The 23,119-nt window shown below is 40.6% G+C and overlaps 1 protein-coding gene across 1 annotated transcript in view; it reads right to left on the reverse strand.

The window, feature by feature from the left end:
* Nucleotides 1–23,119, reverse strand: part of Tprg1 (tumor protein p63 regulated 1) — a 105,709-nt gene that overhangs the window by 77,281 nt on the left and 5,309 nt on the right. The window contains exon 2 of the mRNA XM_075955769.1: nucleotides 18,455–18,546. Coding sequence (XP_075811884.1) covers nucleotides 18,455–18,546 — 92 coding nt within the window. The remainder of the gene's footprint in view (nucleotides 1–18,454; nucleotides 18,547–23,119) is intronic.

Below are 23,119 nucleotides of genomic sequence, written 5' to 3' on the forward strand. Positions count from 1 at the left end.
GATGAACATGGGATGTACTTACTCATAATTGGTTTCTAGCCATAAATAAAGGACATTGAGCATATAATTTGTGATCCTAGAGAAGCTAAATAAGAAGGTGAACCCAAAGAAAAACATATAGCCATCCACCTGGATATGGGAAGTAGACAAGATTGCAGGGCAAAAACTGGGAACTTGGGGGTGAGGTGGCATGGGGCTAAGGGGATTGGGGTGAGAAACTTGAGAAGGGAAGGATTGGGGGAAGGTGGGAAAATGGGATGGTTGGGATAAAGGAAGGGTGGACACAGGAGCAGAGAAATATATATCCTAATTAAGGGAGCCATCTTAGGGTTGGCAAGAGACTTGACTCTAGAGGGGCTCGCAGGTGTCCAGGGAGATGTCCCCAGATAGTGCCTTGGGCTGAGGAAAGGGAACCTGAAATGACCCTATCCTATAGCCATACTGATGAATATCTTACATATCACCTTAGAACCTTCATCTGGCGATGGATCGAGATAGAGACCGAGACCCAAATAGGAGCACCGGACTGAGCTCTTAAGATCCAAATGAGGAGCAGAAGGAGGGAGAACATGAGCAAGGAAGTCAGGGCCACAAGGGGTGCACCCACCCACTGTGACAGTGAAACTGATCTATTGGGAGCTCACCAAGGCCAGCGGGACTGGGACTGAATAAGCATGGGATGAAACCGGACTTTCTGAACGTGGCGGACAATGAAGGCTGATGAGAATCTAAGGACAATGGCACTAGGTTTCGATCCTAATACATGAACTGGCTTTGTGGGAGCCTAGCCTGTTTGGATGCTCACCCTCCTGGACCTGGATAGAAGTGGGAGGACCTTGGACTTCCTGCAGGGCAGGGAATCTGGACTGCTCTTCATTCTCGAGAGGGAGGGGGAATGGAGTGTGTGGGAGGGGAAGAGGGGGAGGGGAGTGGGGGAGGGGGCAATGTGTGGGAGGAGGGGGAGGGAAATGGGAAATGGGGAGGAGGCGGAAAATTTTTTTTCAACAACTAAAAACAAAAATTAAAAAAAGAAAAAAATTCCAAGTTCTAAGTAGATATGGACTAATTTATGTAAAATAAAAGAGAAATAAAAGAAAAGAGTTGCTGTTATCATGGTGTCTCTTCACAGCAATAAAAACACTAAAACAATATCATTGAATTTTTTTAATACCACAAAATCCATTTAGTGCCTCCCATATGTATCTGGGTACAAGGCCATCTACTGGAGCATGGACCACCTACTAGTGGTCCCCAAAGAATGATTCTTATCTGTCAGTTACCAATTGTCTATGTCTTCAGTCAGGGGTGGGACTTTGTGAGTTCTTCCATAATGTAGACTGTAATTTGTGTTGGCTTGATCTTGTACAAGTCTTGTAGAGATAACCATAGATGTTGTGATTTCATGAGTGCAATGACCATGTTGTGTTTAGAATACAGCATTTCACAGGGCTCCTCACATTCCCTGGCACTTACTTCCTTTCTCTCCCCTCTTCCTTATGAAGTTGAGTGTTGTCATTTCAAGTTCTATATAGAATTGTATTGGAATTTTGGTAAGGATTGTGTTGAAGCTGTACATTTCTTTTGATGGGATAGCCATTTTTATTACATGTATCCTACTGATCCATGAGCACAGGAGATCTTTCCATCTTCTGATATCTTCTTCAATTTCTGTTTCCAAAGCCTTGAAGCTTTTGTCATACAAGCCTTTCATTTGCTTGGTTAGAGTTATCCCTAGATGTTTTATATTGTTTGTGGCTATTGTGAAGGGTGTTGTTCATCTGATTTCTTCCTCAGTCTGTTATCATTTGTATATAGGAGAGTTACTTGTTTTTAGTTACTCATGTAACCAGCCAGTTAATTAAAAGTGTTTATCACCTGTAGGAGTTCCCTGGTAGAAATTTTAAGATTGTTTATATTTCATATCATTGGCAAATAAAAATACTTTGATTTCTGCCTTTCAAATTTGGATCTCTTGTTCTCCTTCAGTTGTCTTTTTGCTCTAGATAGAATTTCAAATACTGTATTGAATAGATTTGGGGAGAGTGGATAGACTTTGTCTTGTTCTCAGTTTTAATGGAATTGTTTTGAGTTTCTCTCCAAAAGTGGGAGAATTTCAGTATTTTAGTCAGTAAACATATAGTGTGGCAGTTAATCTTGATTGTCAATTTATGGGATTTAGAGTTACCATAGACACTAGTTTCTGGGTGTGTCACTGAAGAATTACAGGTATTAGATTCATTGAGGTTGAATGATCTATGCAATCCATGGGCGGTAGCATTCTATCAGCTGCTCACCTGAGAACAAGTATCCATTGTTCTCTCCTCCTGCCACCATGACCTCTCCACCATGATGGACGATACCCTCAAGCTGGGTCAGAATAAACTCTTCCTTTTTTAAGTTCTTTTTCTCAAGATATTTCATTATGGTGAGAAGACAACTAACAATACATATCATCAAATAAAAATTTAACAAATAATCACCAAAATTAAATTATACCATATGTCAAAATTTTCTAATGGGCAATTATAGAATATTCTCAGTAACCCATGGACAGTCTACAAAATAGACCTGATTTTAGGCCATAAGCAAGTTCTGACAAAAACAAAAAAAAAGATATTTTCTTATATCTTGTAAAATAATAATAAAATAAAGAGCAAGAAAAATTATAGAATTTACTTTAATGAATAGAGATAAAATAGTATGCTATCTCCAAGTGCGCTGGCACCTGCCTGTAATCCCAGTACCCAGGAAGTAGAGGCAAATGAACCGACACAAGCTCAAGCTCAGACAGGGCCACACAGTGAGACTCTGTTCCTAGCAAAGAAACCACTAAAAGTATATTTCTTAATGATCAATGAATTAAAAAACAAGAAATAAAATTTAAAATTCCTAGAATCAAATGAAAATGAAAACAAAATTTGCCAGAACCTTTTGATATGGCCAAGGTAGTCATAAGAAGGAAGTTTATACATATGTGATTACATTAAATAATCAGCAATGTTTTAAAGATATACTTCCAGGTCTTAGATAACAAAAACAAGTTAGTGGACAAGAATGTATGGTAAAATACCATAAAAAATATCAGAGTGGAAATTAATGAAATGAATACCAAGAGAAAAATTCAAAGAACCAATGAAGTACAGAGTTGATATTATGGAAAAATAAAATATATTGACATCTGGGAGTGGTAGCCCTTACCTTTAATCCCAGCACTCTGGAGACAGAAGCAGGCAGGTCATTATAAGTTCAAGAATAGCCTGGTCTACAGAGCAGGCTCTGTCCATCCATAGCTACACAGTGAGGCTGTCTTGATAAACAAACTAAAAGATATCCACAAACAGCTAGCCAAGCTAACCAATTGCAAGAAAGAAGACCCAGATTAATAAACTTAAGATGAAGATGGGATCATTATAATAGATTACAACAAAATTTTGAGGATTTTGGTTGTGTTAGTTAAGATTCTCTACAGATATATATATATATATATATATATATATATATATATATATATATATATAGAGAGAGAGAGAGAGAGAGAGAGAGAGAGAGAGAGAAAGAGAATTTATTAGAGTGATTTGTAAGATGTGATTCAACTAGTCCAACAATGGCTGTTTACCAATGGAAGTTCAAGAATCTAGAAGCTGTTTAGACTATGAGCCTAGATGTCTCAGCTTATAAATCGTCTCTGGTATATACTGGAGTCCTTAAGAATTAGTTTGTAATATATTGATTTTCAACCTTTCTAATGCTGTAACACTCTAAGTTGTGGTGGCCCCCCCACTATAAAATTACTCTTGTTGCTACTTCATAACTAATTTTGTTACTGTTATGAATTGTAATGTAAATAACTGATATGCATGGTATCTGATATGAGACCCCTTGAAAGGGCCATTTGAGTCCCCAAAGGGGCCATGACCCAGATGTTGAGAACCTCTCCTCTAACGTCAGTGAAGGAATGAACTTACCAGCAGGAATGGGAACATGCAGGAAAAAAAAATCAAAGGCTTCCTTCTTCTTTTATATAGGCTGGCACCAAAAATTGTGACCCAGATTAAGGGTGGGCCTGCCCACTTAAAGAATTTAAATAAGAAAAAAAATCCCTCATGAGCCAGTCCCTTGTATGTTAGTTAATTCCATATGTAGTCAAGTTGAACAAATTGGAAAATCTAGGGGAAACAGATAAATTGCCGGCACATATGATGTAGTTTTATTAAACCTGGCAGATATAAACAACTTAAAGAATCCTAGACCAGCCATGAGATTAGAGCAGTAACAAAGAGGCTCCCAAGAAGTTAAATCCCAGACCAGATGAATTCACAGGTGAATTTTATCAGATCTTTAAATAACCAACACCCATGTTCCTTGAACTATTCCATAAAATAGAAATGGATGGAAAACTAGCAGACTCATTCTATGAAACCAAAACATCTTATATTAAAACTTATATCAAATCGGTCTTTAATACTATATGCCAATCTCCCTGATGTACATACATATGAAACTTCTCAGTAAAACCATCACAGGCAAAATTAGACAACATGTTGAGAATATTATACACTATGACCAAGTTTATTCTGTTTTAGAAATCTAAGAAAGACTGAACATTCAAAGATCAATTAATGTAATACACCATACACATACTCAGAGGCAGAAATCACATGATCACCTCAATAGATGTACAGAAGGCCGTTGAAAAAGCTCCACAACCCTTTGTAATAAAAGTCCTCAAGAAAGTGGGAATCGAAGGAATACACTTCACCACAAGGAGAGTATATACGACAGATGTGTAAATTACTTCATATTAAATGAGGAATACCTTAAAGCATTTCCCCTAGAATAAGGGATGGGACAACAGTGATATATTCGTCTTTGTTTAATGTTAAATTCTTTGCCAGAACAAGAAAGCTACAGGCAAAAAGGGAGAGGGCAGGGAGGCCCAAACTAGGAAGAAAGAATTCAAATTATCCCTCTGCAGATCATACCATCCTATATTTAAAAACCCTGAAGACATCAGGTAACTCTCAGATCCAAGGAACACTTGAAGCAAAGTAGTGTAGTGGGATCAACAAAAGATTAACATACAAAACTCACTGACCTTCTATAGCAATAATGAACACTCCGAGAAAGAAATCAGGCAGACACTTTCATTAATAATAGCCTCCTGGACACTTACCTGGAAAAGTTCCAGGTGATGGTCTCACCAAAATTCCAGCTTGGTCAGTATTTAATATCTTTAGTAAAAGGTTGCTTAAATTTAGTTGAAATGGTGATACTGGTTTTTCTGATAAATTTCAGGATTAACATATGGAAGCCCCAGAGAGATAATTCCACCTCAAACTCTAAAGCTCAGTTTTTTACTCAGGCTCCAGGGACTCCATGCAGTGAAGAGCCTTGCTTTGAAGAGAAAGTAGAGGGCGTTTTTAATGGAGACCTCCCTTTTGTTTTTGGTAAGTTATAGAAAACCCTTTAAAACTCTATGACACTTTTCTGCCTGGTTTTTGGATTCTGGTTTTGGGGTACCCTATTGGGGGTGAAGGGGTTCTGACGAGACCCACAAAATCCTTCATCCAGGGCACAGGGAGCCATCTCACAGTCCTCTGGTGATTTTTTATTTTATTTCTGGTTGATTGAGAATTCTGTTAGAACTACCAATTGTTCTCTGACTTGCCTTGTACTTCTGATAGCATGCCCTAGTGATGCTGGAGACCCACTAAGGCAATGGGACATTTTAGACATTTTAGAATTTACACAGAATTTTATTAAGATGTCTGTGTTAATATATGATCTTGATAAGTAGATAAGTAAAAGGTTAGAAATTAGGACCCCAGCTAAACGCCAGAGACTGAGGTATTCCTATCTTATGGTACAGTAAGACAGTGACCTAAGCAGACCAACAAAGAACTTAGAGTTACTGGCTTAGAGAAAACCTTTCCTTAATTAAGGTCTATTCAGGCTAACAGAGACTTATTTGAAGATCTGTGTCTAACTTTCTTGTTGCTTTCTAGCACTGTTATGCAATAGATACTTTGGTAAATCAAGTCATACAAAGAACTGTTATAGTCTGTAATGGTACACTAGGTAAGAATCAGGAAAGCTCCCAGTCTCTTTATGAACTGTGTTCATGAGTTAAAAATATTATCTTGATATTAAAAGAACTTCAATTAATAAATTGTTAATATGTTCAGATTATTTTTTATATATGTTTTCAAAAGTTAAGCCTAAAACAAACAAAGTTTGTCTAGTTTAGGTATACTTAGCAGATAATGGTCCTCAAACACTTCAGAGACCTGAAAATATGGCATTTAAAATGTTTAATAATTTTTATGATAGGAAGGTGTGCCAGCTCCTGTAAGTACCCCTATCTTCTTCAAAGAAGGACAAACAGTTTACAGCTATAACTGTTCACCAACACAGTCATGCTTTTTAAAGACTGTTTTCTAATAATTCTGTATGTCTCTGGTAAATGATTAAAGTCCATACAAGGCCTAGGTTCTAATGTTCTAAAAAATGGTCTAAGATACATAAGGGTCTAATGTTATAAAAACTACATAAGTTCTAAGAACCTCATAAAATGATTTAAGTTATATAAATACAAACTATAAAGACAAAATGTTACACTGTGATTTCAAGGGTTCAAGGTTTTACCATAAACAAATAGAGTTCTGATAAATTTGTAGAACAGTGGCTTCTGTCACAATCTCAAGGTATTAAATTTGGTTGTCTTCTAAATACAGTCTTAAATGTGCTTTTCACTGGGTCAAAATACATATATCAATGAGACTTTCTAGACATAGGAAAAATATTCATGCTTTTTAACCCAAAGCATAGCCTTTGCAGTGACACCGAGGTGTAAACCTGCCCCTGCTTGTTTTACAGATGCCTGTTCACTGCTTTTCCTACAATGTGGATTTTAACACAGTGGCAATGCTGATAGAACTAGAGCTTTGTTCTCCTTGTGCAAACTAAAATTCATTCAAGCTTCAAGAAATCAAAGCCATAAGGCTTGGATTCGACCATTAACAAATAAGAATTTTTAACACGCACTCTATCTGTTGCCTTTGATTACTCCACTGGCATTGTTGTGATAGCTCAAGCTTCCACCACTCTGCTGAATGGCAGTAGGGAAAATAGGGGCCTCCTGTTCCTGCTCCCCAGTCTTGGATAGAAAGCATTAGTCTTATCTCTGTAACATGATTGTACCTCTAGGACTAACATGCTACTCTAAGTCATACAAAGGAAAACACCCCACACTATCTTTCTAAGAGTTCTTTTGTTCCTAAGGAATGGCTGCTTGGCTTTGCCCAAATGCTTGTTCTGGATTGGTTGAAATGGTCATGTGGTTTTTCTTCTTTCAACGGTTTATATGTTTGTTACATTACAGAGTCCAATATTTTTTCTAGAGCTGACCCTTCCTTGCATCCCTGGGAAAAAAGCCATTTAGTCACAATATATATAACTCTCTATATACATTTCTGGATTCTATTGGTTATTATTTCAGGAATTTTTGCATCAGTATTTGATGAAGAATATTAATTTTACTTATTATTTTTAGCATCTGTTTGTCTGGTTTGGGCATATTATATTTGCTTCAGAGAATACCTCAAAGTTGTTTCTTTCTCAAATTTCCAAGAAAGGTAACTTGGCTTTCACTTTTTTATGTAAACAATTAATATAATTAATTAATATAATCCTCTGGTAAAGATATCTGTGACTTGACATTTCTTATGGTGTAGGTTTCTAATTAAAAATTAAATTTCTTCATTGTTGTAGGACTACCCAGAGTTTCTGTTTTGTGTTCATTGAGCTTTTGTGGTTTATGTGGCTTACGCTTGAGATATAAGCTCTTAACCTTACAGGACAGAGTTGTGAGCTCTGATTCCTTACTGTTTATTTGACGGCCGCAAGCCCTATAATGGCCTGCCCCATCTCCTCCCTCCCCTATCCACTCCCACCCAGTTTCACTGCTGGTGTTGGCAATTCTGAAGTACCTCCTCTATTTGTCAGCCTACTAAAAGTTGTCAGTTTGATTCATCCTTCCAAAGAACCTGCTTCTTGTTTCATTAATTCTTTTTTTGTTTTGTTTTGTTTTTTAATTGATTTCAGCTGCTGTCTTCATTATTTCCTTTGGTTTTCTAACTTTGGATTTACTCTGCTTCGAGCTAGATTTCTTTGAAGCGGAAGCTTCAGTCACAGACTTGAGACCTCTTCAGTTGATGGGGGCACTTTTCTTGCAGTGCTCTTAAGCACCCTTGTGGACAGTTTTCTATCATCCCACAGTAAGGTGTGCGGCGTCTCACAATGCAAGGCGCCGATGGCTCCCAAGTACATTAGCTTCCAAGCAATAAAACATTGTCCTGTGTAATTTTTCTGATCTTAATTTCTCCTCCACCGACACGGGAAGAAAGCAGTGTCGATGACTTTCCTTCCTTTTTGAATTAAGTGGCAATTCTTTTGTGGCTCGGGATTTGGTGTATCCTAGCACAATCAATGTGTTTTCTTCAAAAGAATGTGTGTTCTTCTATCAAGTCGAGTGATCTATAAAATGTTGATTAGGTTCTGAGCACTGTTGCTGGGTGAGTTGTCCTAAATCTTTCTAGTTTTTTTGTACAATTATATCAATTATCATGAGAATGATGTTGAAATCTCCAACTGTATCTGTGGATTTGGTCTCTGCTTTCAGGTCTCTCAAGTTTTCTTCCACATAGTCTCAGTTCTGCTGTTGGCTTTACACACCTTTAGAAAGAAAGCTATGTCTTCTTAGTGGATTGAGTTTTATCGCTCCCATTATAACTGCCCTCATTAACTGATCATTTTCTTTACTTAGAACTCCAAGTTTTACTATATATGTATATATATTATTAATATGTTAATAATATATATTATTTGTATATATATTTAATATATATATATATTAAATCTTGAAGGTCAGAATACACCTACTGAATAGACCATTGGAGCAGAGGTTTCTGTTTCTTTTCTTTTCTTACATTGCTTACTCTCCCTTCATTCAGCCTATCTTTCCTATGACCGAACCTTGAAATGCACACATTTTCTCCAGAACATGCATCAGGCAGTGTTTTCACATGTAAGAACATGCATCGGGCAGTGTGTTTACATGTAAGAACATGCATCGGGCAGCGTGTTTACATGTAAGAACATGCATCGGGCAGCGTGTTTACATGTAAGAACATGCATCGGGCAGTGTGTTTACATGTAAGAACATACATCGGACAGTGTGTTTACATGTAAGAACATGCATCGGGCAGTGTGTTTACATGTAAGAACATGCATCGGGCAGTGTGTTTACATGTAAGAACATGTATCGGGCAGTGTGTTTACATGCATGAACATGCAACAGGCAGTGTTTTTACATGTAAGAAACAACGATACTTTTACAAGGAACAGTTGTAATGACTCATAAGCGTTAACAACCTCAATATTAAGATGGAAGACTTACTTGTTTATTTTTTTAAAAAAAAACTTGTATTGGTAGGTTTCTAAATAATTAAAATTGAGTTTTAAATAACTTAATTATTGAGCAAATTTTTTTCAGAGCCAAATGTCTTCCTAGTAATGCCAACATCTTATTTGATAACATTTGGGAGAAAAATACTTGGAGTGGTCATGAAAGAAACATCCTAGCAATGGCGGACTGCACACATCAAACAAGCTCACAATTAAAATGTTATGACTTTATTGTAAGTGATTACCACTACCGGTGTCAAGGTGCCAAGGAGAGGTCACAGAACCTGTGTGTGAAGAGATGCATGACTGGCTCTCAAAAGTTAGTAAGAGATGACTTTAACTTGCTGTTGCATCAAGAGCATGGGGGCAGACAGTTAAAGAGTGGGGACAGGTAAGGCATTAGGAATTCTGAGAATACACATCCGTCACACACAGGCAGGATGGGGATGGCCTGTGGGTAGCCAGTAGACGACTCCCTCAGAGATGATGAATCCCCTGCTTAGGCCTGTGGGTAGCCAGTGCAGGGCTCCCTCAGAGATGATGAATTCCATGCTTAGGCCTGTGGATAGCCAGTGGACAACTCCATCAGAGAAGATGAATCCCCTGCTTAGACCTGTGGGTAGCCAGTGAATGGTTCCCTCAGAGATGATGAATCCCCTGCTTAGGCCTGTGGGTAGCCAGTGGATGACTCCATCAGAGAAGGTGAATCCCCTGCTTAGGCAGTCCTCAGAACCAGTGCTCTCTGCTTCCTTCCTATCTCTCCAGCCTTTCCCAGGCTCTCTTGGCACAGTACAGTCTAACCGAGACAGAGAACTGATCATGATCTCCATAGCTTGCCTCTCTACTTTGCACGTGTTCTCCCCATCTTCTGGAATATTGCTCCTTCATCTCCAGTCCTGTGCTTTGTTTGCTTTTCCTTTTGTTATTTTATATCTTTGCTCTTTCTTTAATCTTGCCCATCCCCTTTACCCAAAGCAGTGATCCCCTGTGAGTTGTCATAGAATCATGTATGGGACTGATACATGTGTGTCATGTTTGCTGGGATTTCATTGTCTGTCCTCCTCTCTCTTAAGACTGACAGATCAGAAAAGCTGGAAAGCTTTTCCTGGTTGCCCCTGGAGAAGAGTCTGACTTATGAAAGGGGCTCAGAAAACATATTAACAAATGTATGAATGAGAGACTATTAATAAATAATAAATAGATTTCTTATATGGTGCATAGCATGCAACAAATGTTCTTATGAGCACTAAAGAGATTTGGGTAATTTAATCTTTGAAATGGCCTTTGTAATATTGCTGTTTTGTCAATGATAAAACTGAGACCCACTGAACATTAGAGATTGGCACAACAAGCCGAATAGGTAAGAAGTGACTGAGCTAGGCATTTAGAAGCATCAACCTTCTTTTGCCTCTTGGCTCTTTTCTGAGTTCTCCCTAATTGGTTGTAGTCGTGGAAAAGTAAACACTCCCAAGTACATTTGTGACAGCAATAACTATATGCTCTCACTGTGCTATGATGATGGTCACTCGGGGAACATTGCTATCTGGCTGAGGTTGCCACCATGGAGAACTTAGAGAGAAAAGCAATGTGTTTAATCAAGTGGTCATTGAAAACACCCACCAGGGCAAACGCATTCTGGCAACAGAGGTTGCATTTGTCACTGCCATGGTCCTGCCACAGGTCATAAGATCTTGATAGATTTGAGGCATTTTCTACCTGAATGGTTTCATTCAAGGACAAGGCGAGTCTTCCTGGGTTTCTGATGCTTGGAGGCTTAGAGACTTGGAGACAGGTCCTCCATGGGTCCTGGTAGTATCAGTGGAGAACTCTACCAGAATTTGAGTCATGCTCTTGGTGGGTTCTGAGCCGTACCATGTGACATTCACTGTTCTAAGCTTACACAACAGCGCCTAACAATGCTGTCACCACGGCACATGCAAAGGGAGTGGAACCACACAACAGGAAGTGCATGTAAGGAAAGGATATGAGATTGTTTTGGTTGAATTAATATGGGACTCTTCTATGGATCCAGGGTCTCAGAAGGACAGGGAAAGTGCAGGCTGCTACAAGGAAGGAATGCCTTACAAAAGAGAGGAAACCAGGTGAATACAGTCACAAGATCTAAACACAGTAGGAGGAATTTGGGGAGCTGTGAAAACCGATGGCATTTCTAGAGGGAGATAGCGGTAAATAGGGCTGGAGCAAGTGCAGGACTCACGGGACAGCAAGAGTACAAAAGAAGCAGTGTGGGCCCAAGGAAGCCGTGGAAGAGCATGCAGAAGACGGATAGAGAGGGAGGCCTCTCAGATTTAGTGTACAAAGAAATCCTCTAAAAAACCCAAGTTCAGGTTTAGTAGGTCTGGGATAAGGACAGAGAATCAACAGCGCTATCAGCCTTCCAGGAGTTACAAGTGCTGCTGACCCCTGGAACACAGCTTTGGCCATCGGGGTCGAGATCCACGCCAGTGTACAGAAAGTCAATAGAACAAAAGAAGCAGTATATGGTGACGTGCATAGCCTTTATAGCCTTTAGTACCTTGTATTATAAAGGATAAGAAATGGACAATTTCCAGTTTTCTGGTCTTCGTCCCTTTTAATTATTGTTAGCTGTATTTTCCATTACAGAGGTTCTGTAATCCTTACCAAATAATGAGACTGCGACAAGATGGAAGTGTGGCTGGCGTTTTTTCCACAGGCATTGCTCACCACCCCCTACAGGCCTCTGGCTATTTCAGTTGTTCCTGGGCAAAGACTGAATAAAATCAAACAAGCAGCACACGCAGAGAATGGTCTGGGGAGCGAAAGTGGAAGAGGTCTCCGATCCTGCACGGTGAACCTCTGACCCTCTCCCCCGCACACAAAAGACAATCAACAAAGGAACCAGAGGCGGGTGCAGAGATCATTCAACCAATTTAAACCACTGTGATCTCTGTGTTGGGGCGGGAGAAATCACAAAAGGTGCAGAGCGCAGCTTAATGGAAAGACAACAAGGCGGGAAGAGAGGTGTCGCTAAGTCAGGCTCTCCCGTGACCTGTAGTATGTGGTTGCCCTTGAACAGGTCATTTAATCTCTGGATTTTCTCATCCATAAAATAAAGCCAGTGGCTGGCATGGTCCTGCCCTTGCGGTCTGCTTGAGGAAAGCAGGTATGAAAGAGGCCACGTGTACTGCTCCTCCGCATATCGACGTGGCCGGAGCTAATTGTCGGGAAAATGGAGGGCCTGAGCGCATGTTCGAAGAGTACCCGTGTGTCTTGGTTTGGGTTTCTCTTGATGCCATAAGAGCACCATGACCAGAAAGCAAGCTAGGAAGGGAAGGGCTTATTCACGTTACACTTGCAGACCATAATCTATCATTGGAGGAAGTCCAATGGAAAGTAAACAGGGCAGGAACCTGGAGGCAGGAGCAGATGCAGAGGCCATGGAGGGGGTCTGCTTACTCACTTGCTCCCCAGGATTGCTCAACCTGCTTTCTTAGAGAACTCAGTACCATCAGCCCAGAGATGGCACCACCCACATTGGGTTAGGCCCTCTGGTTTGACCACTGATTGAGAAAATGTCTTATAGCTGATCTCGGGAGGCACTCTGATGGCTTCAGACTGTCAGGTTGACACAAAACAAGCCAGTACACGCTGTTTCCTCTGAATGACTTTGTTTTGTTTAAATTTCTATTTAAAATTCTTTATGTTGTTGTTGTTGCTGTGTATGTGTGTGTGTGTGTGTGTGTGTGTGTGTGTGCGCGCGCGTGCATGTGGGCATGCACACATGTGCCATGGCCTGTATGTGGAGATCAAAGGTCAGTTTGAAGGAGCTGTTTTTCTACTCACTAAGTGGATTTTTAGATTGAACTCATGTTGCCAGACTTATCCTGTGCTCAGCCATTGAAGGCCCTGGCTTTGTTTTATTTAAAGATCTGGGTGAAGGTTAATATTCAGGAGGATGCCTATATGTTTTTCTTTGGGTTCTCCTTCTCTAGGATCTCTAATTATGGCTCAATATTCTATCGGGAATTCACCAAGGCCAGCTGACCTGGGTCTGAAAAAGCCTGGGATAAAACCGGACTCACTGAACATAGCGGACAATGAGGACTGCTGAGAACCCAAGAACAATGGCAATGGGTTTTTGATCCTACTGCACATACTGGCTTTGTGGGAGCCTAGGCGGTTTGGATGCTCACCTTACTAGAAATGGATGGAGGTGGGGGTTCCTTGGACTTCCCACAGGGCAGAGAACCCTGATTGCTCTTTGAGCTGACGAGGGAGGGGGACTTGATTGGGGGAGGGGGGGGAAATGGGAGGCAGTGGCGGGGAAGAGACAGAAATCTGAAAGAAAGAAAGAAAGAAAGAAAGAAAGAAAGAAAGAAAGAAAGAAAGAAAGAAAGAAAGATAGATAGATAGATCTGGGTGACAAGTCTGAGAAAACTCTCTTAAGTCAGCAGGGATGACCTGTGCACTTCCCCTTACCCCCACTAAAGCAAATAAACAGAATTCTCATTTTTTAAACCATGTTTCTGCTGAAGGAGCCATGATGGGCTCTTGAAGGGATGTCACATATGAAAGAAGTGGACCCTGTCCGTCAGCAGGCTTCACAACAACACCAAGGTACACATTTTAGTCCTGACATGCCAGAACCCTTATCTTTGCTACTGTAACTCTAGGGTTCTCTTCTGAGCCTGGCCCCCTCATCTTTACACAGACAACGCTTTCCTCTTTGGATTGTTACTCTGGAGACTACATGAAGAAGAGCACTTTAAATGCTACAGAGATAGTCATGGGTGTTTTTTTCTTTTTCTTTTCTTTTTTCTTGTGGTCAAATAGTGTGATGGATGTTTCCATGCCTTTCTAGTCAATGTCTTTCTCCACCAGCATCCTTGGCTGGATGCTTTGATATTAAAGAATCATCATAAGCACTTAATTCTGTGTTGGACTCACTGGCAGTTTAAAATGAAATGGTTAAATAAAAGCTAAGCCAGCTAGCGACTTTCAAAAACTATGACATCTAGGAACAATACAAAGAAAGTCCTTGGAGCAGCACCATTTAGAGATCATGGAAATGGAAATTGCATGGATTCCACCCTTTCTGTGGCAAATGCAAGGACAGCACTTATCACAACGTGGGCGACATTTTAAGTGTTCAATTAAATGCAATTATTAAAACACAGCCATCTTTAGCAAAACATGGAAACTAGCTAGACTAATATATTACAAAAATTAACAGTGGATGTTTTTCTGTTATGAGATTAAACACAGATTAATTTCTAACGGACTGAACAATATGCTGAACCAAATCCATTAGCTCAGAGAAAAAGATTAAGCCGGGGGTGATAGTACATACCTGCCATCTCAGAACGTGGAGGCAGGAGGATTAAAATAGTGCCAGCAGTTTCCTTATCTTTATTTTGGCACAACAATAATAGTACCATGTTGCTTCAGCTTCGTCCTTGGCTACATCCAAGGTCCTATCTCAGGAGAGTGAAAACAGGGGAGGAGGGACCCTGATTTGTGCTTGTGCCACTGTTGTGAGAGGACCTGGCAAGCAGGGTCCACACCCAAGTCTTCGGCTATACATTTGCACCTTCGTTTCTGAGAACGGAGGTGGCTTCACCTCACACGTGTTTGGCTCTCTGTGTGCCTGGCACAGGAAACTCATCCAATTTCATGTGTTCATCATACCAAAGTCCTGAGACAGAAATTGGTTTGGTTGGGGAAAAGCAGGTAATGAAACACATCCTAAATGGTTTTCACAAATGTGAAGAAAACAAGAATGGCTTGGCCCCGTGATTTCTCATTCAGACGTGAGAACAGTCTCTTCTAACCTTCGTTCGCCCTTGTGTGTGGAGGAGGAGCCCATCTTCTCTGCCTCTGGACATAGGCACCTGGAGTGCACTGGACTCAAGAGGCCACATTGCCACCGTGCCACAGTGTCTGAGACTCCACAAAGCATCAAGATGTTCTTGGTGCTGCTGGCTTAATGGATCTCTTCTAAAAGTATGTATAAAAACTTTTAAAATGTCCTCTTTTAGAAGGGCCAAGGAGGAGGAAAGGAAAAGAGAGGTCATTTTGTCTTTATAACTGTGTAGGCATAAAAATCCCCTTGAAAGGGTGGCTGAGAGCCTGGACCCTTACAGTTTCTCTCAAGTGCTTGTGCTATTTTAGCAAAACTAGGATCTAAATGGAGTTTACGGCTCCCTCTCTGGTTCAACCTCCCAGCTTCTTGGGCCACTGTCTGCTCCATTTCCCACACGCTTTCGAACTCAGTTTTCTAGTATTACTGAAAACTGTATACACATCAGTTTAGATTACCATAAGGGACTCACCCGGATTAATGTAGAAGACAACTTTCCTAACGCGTTTTTACTTCCTTTGCTTTCCATAGAAGTCCTTCTACAAGAAAGAGTCACGCTGGGCTGACTCCCCATTCTCTGATGAGAGTATCTGGACCCATTTGTAGAATGACATATTCAACCTTTCTGTATGGATGACGCAGACATATTCTTTCCCCCCAAATTGTCTTTAGTTCTGTAAGTGATGAATGGCAATACTCAGGGAAGGATCTCATGGGGTTGTAAGCATGTTTCCTACAGAATGTTTCTTCAATAAAGTAGGACTCTGTTGCCTTCTAAACAAACGGTGACCCAGCCAACTCATCCGTCTTCCAGGCCCCAACCCAAAGTTAACTGATGGCTTTTCTTAAAGGAAATGAAGTACAAAGATCCACTAAGCCCAACTATGTTGGGTATCAGTTTTTCCTCTCACCTCCCAAAGCATCCTTCAATAAACGCCCTTTGATAAATGACGCTGTTCTTAGCATTTCTCCTCTGCGACAGAAACATGTGAATCTTCTGTGACAACAGGCGCAGTAGGCTATTACAGGATAGAAGAGGAAGAATTTTGTTTTTTAAACCTTGCAGCCTAGGCAAGACAGGGAGAACCAGGGAAGGCAGTCTCGGTCACAAGCCCAGAACAAGCCCTGCAAACACGCAACTTTCACCTTCAAAATCTTTCTAAAATTTTATAGCCAACTTTTCTATCCACTCTACCACTGGAAGAGGCGGCCTCTGTGAACCGAACAGCAAACTAATATTGCATTAGTTTTTCATGATGTAAAAGCTACAGGCAGGGCCCACCTGAGTTTTCTCTGCCCTGCTAATATGTTTTCTACCACTGCCTCAAATTTAGACAATCTACAAAGTGACTGACTAGAAGATTAAGTTTTGGTCTGCTGTGTTTGCCAATTTTGCCAATATCGGTGTAAATAAATATAGTTGCGATGTTGAGTCCAACGTCTCCAGAATCTGAATGCTTATCTTCCCTAACCAAAGCAGATTTCTCATTTCATGGGTCCAACATGGCTCACTGCTTGAAGAGTGGGGAAGGGGAGCAGATTGTAGATTTGTCCAAATGAATTGGTGAAATGTTTAAGTTATAGGCTTTCCTTTTCAAATTCTAGAGATGGGTAAGAAACAAATGGATGAAGGAGAAAGTGAAAGGAAGATGGAGACAAGACGGAGCAAAGACAGGCGGAGGAGGAGGAAGAGGAAGGTGAGGAGGAGGAATAAAGAGGAGGAACAGGAGGAAGGGGAGTAACTGGGAGGTGGAGGAGCAGGAGGATGAGCAGGAAGGGGATGAATAAGTACGAGGCACAAAAGCAGGACGGGGAGGAGACTACTTTGTCATCAATAAATAGTGCTTTGACTAGGAGAGGGCACCAGTGAAGAATTTTACAGTAGCATCGCATTTTAGGCTTTCAAAACCTCATCAGATATGAATTTAGTCTCATTTTATAACTAAAGTCACAAAGAGTAAAATAAAAAAATTAAAAAAAATGTTTGAAAAGTTTCTTTTCATCCTGTTCCAGGAAGGTGTTCGGAAGAGCAGGGTAGAATGGTAACCAGTCAGGCCTCCTCGCACAGAGATCTGATTCTCCTTCCTGCTTGTTGGAGAGTCCATTTTTACAGCCTACATGGTTAAACCTTCAACATTTCCTTCTGGAAACTCAGCCAGAAAAACTGTTCTGCTCAAGGGACAAAGACGACACACCTTTTCCTTCAGTTGTATGCAGAACTGGGTTACTGGAACTCTGATTCCCTAGCCTAAAAACAATATTCACCAAACCCGTCAAGAATTGAGATGGGTCTTTTAAAGATATACCACAACTGAGCAATGGTGGCGCATGCCTTTAGTCCCAGCCCTCAGGAGTCAGAGACAGGTGGATCTCTGTGAGTTTGAGGCCAGCCAGGTCTATAGAGCAAGTTCCAGGACGGCTTGGAGCTGTTAATACTGAGGAACCCTGTCTCAAAAATATATTCCCACTTAATATTACAGATTCTTTAGTAGACAGACACCCCCATTTGCCTTTTTATATGTATTTTTAGTAGGTGGAAGATCACTGGCAGGGCAGTTTCTAGGAGGGGCAGACAGGTAATTATTTCCATGTAGCATTCACAAGGGATACTCTCCCTTTAAGGGAAGTCTTCAAGGGAAAAGGATGGTGTCACATGAGCAATAGACCTGTATGTTCACTTGGTTCTTATCCTAATGTTCCCCAGTAGTCTGCCTTCCCTATACCGCATGAGTTCCCTAGCATCGTTGTCCACACCGTATGTAAAACTCAAACTACATATTAGACCTCAACTGGCCCTTTTCTTCCTCTTTCTTTCCATTTCACCTAGAATGAAATGACCAGCAGCCCGGTGTCATTACAGAAAGCATGCTTGTAATGGAGAGAGATCAGAGCTGGGTACCTAGGAAGCTATTCCAATAGTCCTTGAAAGCCAGGACACAGACCTGATCCCAGAATGGAAGTCCCAGCCCAGAAAGATCACAGTTGCAGTCAAACGTGTCCATTCAACCAACTAAAAGAACCCTGTCTGGCAGGGGAAAAAAATCAATAAAGCCCAGAAGAGTTCTGTTAACAAACTTATCTCCCCTTCTGTCCCAGTGATATCAAGAAACATAGTTCCACTTTTTTTTCACACAGCCATATACTCACTCTGTCAGGAGCCAGAAGCCTTGAACTGTCTCTCCAGAGGTTTGTGTAATGTGTCCTTTCAGGTCTTCCACCGCAGTCTCAATAGCCCCTGGCTGAGTGGGAGAAGAAAGCATTTCACTTAGAGAAGACTGAACACACTCTACTTTCATTTAGTTAGAATGGCCAGCACCACCACCTCCTCCTCCTCCTCCTCCTCCTCCTCCTCCCCTTTCTCCTCCTCTGGGAGACTAAGCCTGATTCTTGCATTTGCATATCCTGTTTCACTGTGTGGCACAGAACTTGGTTTTGGTCTTGAATACTGTGTTTTACTGCTAGCTCTATAAAGTGGGCCAAAAGTGTTCCGAGTCTTATCTTCTCAAATCCTGTGCTATCACACTGAAATGAAAGCAGCCATTTTTAGAACACTTCTTCCAGAGAAATAAGTTTATCAGGAAGTTCAAAGCAGCTAACAATATATATATACAAAAAAAAAAACCTTCCCAGATTCCAAGAGCACTTATTGGTAAAACACAAAACATAGCTCTCTGCCAATGCTCCAGCCATCGGTGTGGCTGACTCTGCAGCTCAACTCTCTCTCCTCCGTGTCTTAACTTCCACAAAACAAGTGTTCCCACATCTGGGTCTGGTTCTGGTTCTATGAGAAAACAGACTGGCACCTATCCTAGTAAATTCATACTCTCCCTAGTCTAATGATTCTTGAACATCTGTGGACATCCGAAGCTTATTGAAACATTTCTAGGACTGCAGTTGGAGGTTTCTTTTCCACCCACCAATTTCCAAATAACCACTCAGTGCCTTAATATTAATTACAAATGCTTGGTCAATAGCTCAGGCTTACTTCTAGCTAACTCTTACACTTAGATCAATCCATATTTCCTATCTATGTTTTGCCATGTGCCTCATGGCTTGTCATCTCATTTTCTACACATCCTGCTTTCTTGGCAACTGGCTGGTGTCTCCCTGACTCTGCCCTTCTTCATCCTGGTCTTCTCAGTTTGATTGTCTCACCTAATTTTATCCTGCCTTGCTATAGGTCAATCAGATTCTCCATTAATCAATGAAAGGAATACATATTTATAGTGTCCAGAGGGTTATTCCACAGCATAGGACCATCCCCACTTTCATATCCAGCCAGCTTGAGTTGGGACTTGTATTTCTAACATATGTCCAGGTGACATTGTTGGTATGAACATGGTACTTGTAACAACCAGTTGCTCTCTAAGCAATTATTCTCAGTGCTTGACTGTATACCAGAATCATTCCGGAGCCTAAAAAAATCCTAACCTGGGAAACATATTAGGCCATTTATCTCAGGAACTTGGTAGATAGATACATATGAACATCAGGAACTTGTAAGAATGCGTACTATCTTATGGGAGAATGGAAATAAGGAAAGGGTACTGGTGCTTCATCTGTGAGCAGGGCAGAATCTGAGCTAGCTAGTTATTTTATCCGCACACCAGCTCCTTGTTTTCTTCTGTACAGCCCAAGTCACCCACAAAAGGATGCTATAATACCTGAAGTGAGGTGAATAACAGGATTTGTCCCAAATCAGTTCTACAACGTGAGCTTACTACTTGGCTTTTTGGCTGCTGAACTGAACAAAACCTCGGAGCCACGCTGGTGACCATAAGCTCTATGGATCTTCAAGAAAATGTGATCATAGCTTTTATAGCCAAAGATCCTGGCTCCATCATTATAGTGAGTTTCATCTTGAGCCGGGCAGCCAGATACTAGACTGAAAGATTTTTCCTGGTGTGTCGTCTGCAGCTGGCTTAAGTCTGGCCAGGAAGCTAAGACTCGCACTTCCTGCTGGCTGAAGGCCATGTGTCATAAAATCAGGAACTTCTGGGGGTTCAGTCAAAATATTATGCCTACCACTGTTGCCAGAGAAGTTTATACTGATGCCACTCATTTCCAGGGACCCTGCAGGCACTCAGGCTACCCTGGACTGTAGCCTCCTGCTAATTCTCCCTTTGCCCAACCTTACATTCCTCTGAGGCATTCTGATTCTTCTGGGGCCCACTTTCAGAAGTCTTCCGAAATACAATGCTCTGTTTTGTGACTCAGCAGTGGTATTTTCTCATACGTTCTTTACATAATTTTAGCCTCACAAATATAACTCGGTGGTGAAACCAATACTTTTCAGAAAAATAAGTAAGTAGAATTGGAGAGTAATTAAATAACCCTAAAATAAGCATTTTGTTGAATGTTTTATGTCATACAATTCACCAAAAATATGTGAGATTAATATAATACTGTATGAACCTTTAAAACCTTACTATCTTCCATACCCAAAGCAATTTCCAAATCCATAAAAATGAAGCATGATCTGTATTTGATCCAGGTATATCTCGGTGAAGTTATACTTTAGAAATTCTTGCACGTGTTTAAAACGGCATGGGTAAAGAACTCTTTGCAACCTTGTTTGCAGACAGCAATAAATGAGGAGCAACATGTGAACGCTGATCAAGAGGGTATTATAGAATATGTTCAGATAATAGAGTATAGCGAAGGTATAGAAGTAACAAAGTATATCGATAAAAGAAAAAATAAAACAGGAGAGGGTAAGGTAGGCTGCCTTCCTTATGCAGAAATATGTGGAATAAGTACATTCCTATTGGCTGAACACAGCTAAAGTAAGCATAAAGATGTCTAGAAAACATAACAATGACGGTTTCCTTAGGATGGGAAAACAGGAGATGGAAATTGACCATGGAAGTGATGCTTTCCTGTATACCTTTTCAAAAGCTAAACCCTCAAGTGTGTTATCTATGGAAAGCTGTGATGCTCTCTACAGCTCTGTCACTGTCTGCACCATTCTTTGTTCTCAGTGTGAACACTGCTCAGGCCCCTTCTCTAGACTATAGAACAAAATGTAGCCCGACACAGAAATGTGCTCCCTTTACTTTTATTATTGCTACTTAACAATTTTTACTTAATAAATTTAAATCTAATAATTTAGGATAAGAAATTTAAGAATATATAGGCACTTTGTATCTTGGCTATCAAGGTTTGGACTCAGTTATCCTTATGGCTCTCTAGAATCCATGGTAAGCTATCATGGTGTTCTTTATTAGTTTCTGGATTTGGTAGATTGTTGTGATAATGATTACTGTAACTGAACTACTGGGAGATCCCATGGGACCCTGTAACTTAAACAGCAACAAACACTACGTAATGAAAGCCTTGACCATTATTCTCATTATTGCTTATGATAAAGAAAAGGGAAAAGCTATGCCAAGATTTAAGGATCAAATGCTTAATGCAAGTAAGCACATAGCTTTGAGACTGCAGTCTAAGACAAATAGGAAACTATGATCAAATACACTACCTTTCACAACTCCACTGTGATGGAGGTGGGTCATTTGTCTATCTGTTGCTTTCATTGGTTAATTACTGAAGAAAACTGCTTGGCCTGATAGGGCAGAATTTAGATAGGCGGAGTAGACCGAACAGAATGCTGGGAAGAAGGGAAGTGAGCAGTTACCATAGCTCTCCTCGCCAAGACGGACGCAGGTTAGGATCCTTTCTGGTGGGCCACCACCTTGTGGTGCTACACAGATTGTTTGAGGTGGGTTAATCAAGATGTGAGAGTTGGCCAGTGAGAGGCTAGAGCTAATGTGCCAAGCAGTGTTTAAAAGAATACAGTTTCTATGTAATTATTTCGAGTATAAAGCTAGCCGGGTGGCAGGACACAGCCCGCCGCTCCTCACAATACTACTGTCTCTTACATTCTAGCCTTGTGTAGTTACAGGCAAAGCAAACCTTCTTGCGGAATTGCAAAGACTTACGTATCTGCATTTCCATGATCTAGGCTAGCCCAGGGCCAATGCTAACCCAAACAATACCCATGACTTTGTCAGTGTTTTCATATACTAAACTCCTTGTGTGCAGAAAGAAGAAGCAGTGGTTCAGAAAAAAACAGATCTTAAAGACTCTATCTCTCACATTTCTGTTGTGGCTCCTATGATGGCTAGACAGAGGCCATTTTGCAACAAACACTTAAGTAAGAGCATTAGCTAGATTGGCCATGATCTGTAAAGGAAAAGAGTGTTTGTATTTTTTTGAGAAAAAAAATATGAGAATTCACCTTGTCACATCATTGCTGGGGTTCTGCTCTCACAAAAGAACAAATCATCTTTAGGACTTTCCTCAAGGAGTTTCACACAATGAGCTAAACAACCTCTTGCCCAGTGACCTGTTTATTTTCTAAACTAAATGGAAGTTCATACAGGCAATAAGAATAATATTAATAAATGTATTTGTTCCCAATGTGAGGGCAAGTCACCGGGAACCCTCTAGCAAGAGGAGAGGGAAAGAGAGAGAGAGTATGAAAGCCAAATTAGTGTCATGGAAGCAATGGCATCTCACTACACAATGGGAAGTCCTGAACCTGCTTATTAAAGTCTCGCTGCTCACAATAGAACACAGGCTATAAAAAGGCCATGGGGAACCATTAATTAAATATTAAAAGATCAAATAGTTTTAGTCCCATTAGTTTGTATGTAATTTACATTCTCTAGTATAAATTTAGAGATAATTCTCCATCTCGAATCGCTTTCAACTTTCTGATAAGGTATCTGCAAATACAGAGCCCCACAGGGAGTTTAAAAATATCTTTCTCCATGTGGGCTAAGCATTGTTCTTTTCATAAAAAGTTGC

The sequence above is a fragment of the Microtus pennsylvanicus genome, chromosome 1, assembly GCF_037038515.1.
Source record: "Microtus pennsylvanicus isolate mMicPen1 chromosome 1, mMicPen1.hap1, whole genome shotgun sequence".
Lineage (NCBI taxonomy): Eukaryota > Metazoa > Chordata > Mammalia > Rodentia > Cricetidae > Microtus > Microtus pennsylvanicus.